The sequence below is a fragment of the Pinus tabuliformis genome, chromosome 3_2 (assembly GCF_031772625.1).
Source record: "Pinus tabuliformis cultivar Carrire ecotype Pingquan chromosome 3_2, CPIR1, whole genome shotgun sequence".
Taxonomy (NCBI): domain Eukaryota; kingdom Viridiplantae; phylum Streptophyta; class Pinopsida; order Pinales; family Pinaceae; genus Pinus; species Pinus tabuliformis.
This window is the reverse complement of record NC_142302.1, coordinates 825,508,157-825,511,518: the sequence shown is the minus strand read 5'-3', so window position 1 is coordinate 825,511,518 and position 3,362 is coordinate 825,508,157. Positions and strand designations below refer to the sequence as shown.

General features: G+C 40.6%; 1 protein-coding gene across 1 annotated transcript; it reads right to left on the bottom strand.

Moving 5' to 3' along the window:
* Positions 1-2,579: 2,579 nt before the first annotated feature.
* On the bottom strand, positions 2,580-3,160 carry LOC149183211 (antimicrobial ginkbilobin-2-like protein). The gene is made up of 2 exons (XM_089414870.1): positions 3,078-3,160; positions 2,580-2,961 (listed from the first exon to the last, which is right to left on the bottom strand). The coding sequence occupies exons 1-2, from the start codon at positions 3,158-3,160 to the stop codon at positions 2,580-2,582; spliced, it is 465 nt and encodes a 154-aa protein (XP_089270996.1).
* Between the last annotated feature and the right edge of the window lie 202 nt (positions 3,161-3,362).

Sequence of the window (3,362 nt, the reverse complement as noted above, 5' to 3'; positions counted from 1 at the left end):
TCTTGCCGGTGTCAAACTTTTCTATAGGATGTTTGCCATGGACACACCCTTCACAAACTCCTTTAGAGAAACTAATATTTGGCAAGCCTTCCACCATCTCATGCTTGCTTAGCTACTACATATACCTGTAACTTAAGTGACCAAACCTCTCGTGCCAAAGCCTACTACTATCATCAACATGTGTAAACAATTAGGAGGATTCAGATTCAATAAATTCAGAAAATGTATACAGTCTCGCTCCATTGTTTACCTCACCGGTTGCAATTTTGGAGCTATTATGTAGGTCATATATGTTCACTGCATCTGGAGTGAATTCCACTCTCTTTCCGGTGCCGGAATGAGTGATCTGATAAACTGAAAGCAGGTTTACCAAAAGTTTTGAAACATGAAGCACATCTTCAAAGCTTCCATGTAAAAGTTCCACTCTACCTTTTTCGGTGACCTCAATAGGTGAGTCATCTCCCATGAGGATGGGAGGTCCTTTGCATGCATCCAAAGAGGAATAGACTTCCTTTGCAGTAGACATATGATGTGATGCACTAAAATCTATAATCCATGCATCAGGGGAAGAATTAATTGCAACTAAATCATGAAAATTTTTACCTTTCCTGTGTGGTGGATCCTGAGTTTTCTTCTTGGCGCCCTGAGAGATGTGGTCCCAAAGGTTGTGCGTCTGAAGGATTTCTACCATTTGGTCAATTTATTTCTTCATGCAGGAGGATTCTGGATGGAATCCTCAGTGGCAGTAGGTGCATTTGTCTCCTTTCTTCCCTTTCTCATTTATGGAGCCGGAGGAGTCATTGAAGGGCTTGGTGTACCCTTCCTTCTTTGGATGGGAATGCACTTTTCCGTTGTCTTTTTGCTACTGATTTTTTTGATTTGAATCAGATCTGTGATTTTTATTGTGGCTGCCATCATGCATAGCTAGTGCCTGCGCTTTTGGAGGTTTGATTTTCCCCATGCCAATGAGTTTATCTTGCTCAAAATTAAGTGACTCCATGAACTCTTTGAGAGAAGGCATAGTGTAGGATTTACCTGTTGCGAGCCTTACTGAATGAAATGTAGACACAAAGACAGAGTATTCCAGTCCAAGCTCTGACATAATAGAGAGAACTTGGCGACTCTCCTCCTTAGATTTGTCAATTCCACAACCCTTGAGTTGCAGCAATAGATCATTATATTTGGTGAAAAAGTCTTGAATTTTGTCATAGTTTCGTGGATCCAATGACAACAACTCCACTTCGAGTAGATGTCCTTTCATCTCGTCCTATTTCCCACAGAGTTATTCAACCTTTTTTCAAATCTCATTGGGAGTATTGCAGGCAGATAGATGAAACTGCAACTCTGGGGAGATGCACATGCATATGGATTTGTGGGCCTCATCCATGCCTTTGAGGTACTTGGATTTCTCTATGGCTAAAGTGGGTTCCACTTCTGCAGCCATGGTAATCCTGTAAAATCCTTTTTTACAAAGGTATCGAGTCATTTGGTCCTTCAATTCGTGATAGTTATATGGTGTTAGGATCGATGCTTTGGGAAACTCCATTTTTCTGCTGATCTTTGATTTCCAAGCTGTAATACCTGCAAAATAAAGTACTAGTGCACCTTTTATCTAGCAACCTGTGGGCTCTAATACCATGTAAATGTGTTAGAAAACCTGCACAGACGAATCTAACTAGTAAAGGTTGAACACACAACTTTGCAGAGCAAAAACACTAAAAGAAAATCGAAAGAACAAAAGAATGATTCATTAGAAAATAGGTTACAATGCTCATGATATAGCATTACTGGGTGAAGATCCCAAGGTAATGCACCATAGTGGTGATTAATGAGAGGACTCAACACCTACAACAATTTCCAGAGAGAACTAGCCAGTTGTGGAGTGAAAGGAGGAGCAAATCAGGGAGTAAATCATGCAGAAGAACTAGCCAGTTGCGGAGTTAAAGAAGGAGAAAATCAGGGAGTAAATCATACAGAAGGAATCTTGCATGTAGTCCCACGCTCTAACTAAGTTTCTGCATGTAGGTGTGTAGTACCTCCAACACTCGAAAATCCCCCTTGCAGGTAAATTTTCATCTGTGCAGAACGTCATAAAAAAATTACAGAGCGTCATCAAAGAAATTTTATTATCGGCATTGTATATGAGCAAGTTAAGGAACTCCGAAGAATTTAGCGTGGAAACAACTACAATGAAAGAATATACATTCACCTGTTTGATCATAGTTATCTCCATGTCTAATATGTCAATAGAATCGTCAGAAGGGTATCGAGCACATCACCCTCACCAGAGCTACTCTGCTAATGCATCCTAACAATATAGGCACTGTTTTCAATGACGATTTCCCCCGACGATGGTGTAAAATTTGGCAATGCTGAGTTTAAAGTGAAAAAAAAAGAAAAAAATTACCAATCAAGATACATGTTATATGAAAATGAAAATCAAATTCCAAATAGTGGTAGCAAATCTAGAAGCTCTTACCCGCAGTCTGGTTATCTGTGAAAAAGGAGTAAATTGAGTAGCACATAAAACAGCCCGCCTCGAGGCCTTGACCATCAAACATTGGAGGACGTTTGAGTACCTAAGTCTGAGCTTGCATCAAGCAGGCTTGGCAACTAAGATTGGTCAGTGAAGGCCAACATTGAGCAAGAACATATAAGGAGCCATCAATGGAGCCAACGACGTAACCATTATCTTTAGAAGCATTGGTTATGAGTTGCGTGGACAAGTACCGGGCTCTTTCAAGGAATGTTTGTGGATCGCTGGAATTTGTTGCGGCACAATAAACATAATTCCCAGGGTCCACACCCTGACTATAAAAAGTATTATTCTCATAGCAGAGAAGACAACCGTCGAAATGAATCCAAGCACCATTAGGTTTAGGACTCATTGCTTTTGCTTCTCTCGCCACTTCATTCACGCACTGGGAGAACTCACTAGCGTTCAAATACTTCCGGCAGGATCTGTTTTTCCAGAATCGATTTGCATTGAAGTAGTGAAGCCATTTGCATAGAGATTTAAAAAGAGGGATTGCAAAACATAATTGAGATTGTCTGCAAACGTTGTAGCATTAACATACATGTGGGGGATGCACCCTTCGCCCACCAATTTAGAATGGGGATCCTCAACTGCAACACTGACTGCAATCATGATCGCTGCCATTATAAGCAGAAGTGGAAAATGAACAAGTTTTACCATCACTCGAGACAATACCTATAAGGTTTGGGATTGGAACCTAGAGTCGTCCTTATATCTCAATAACTTGGAGGATGACTGCATACCATTGAAATCAAATTTCCTCTCAACGCAGACTCGAATGAGGGAGACATTCATTTAGAGGGGAAAAAATAACCTTCAAGTAGCA

Excerpts from the sequence above, each read along its gene's own strand:
- LOC149183211 (XM_089414870.1), bottom strand. The coding sequence starts at position 3,160 with ATGGCAGCGATCATGATTGCAGTCAGTGTTGCAGTTGAGGATCCCCAT. Across the intron at positions 2,962-3,077 it reads GAAGGGTGCATCCCCCACAT|ATCCTGCCGGAAGTATTTGA; the intron begins GTATGTTAATGC and ends CTGGAAAAACAG.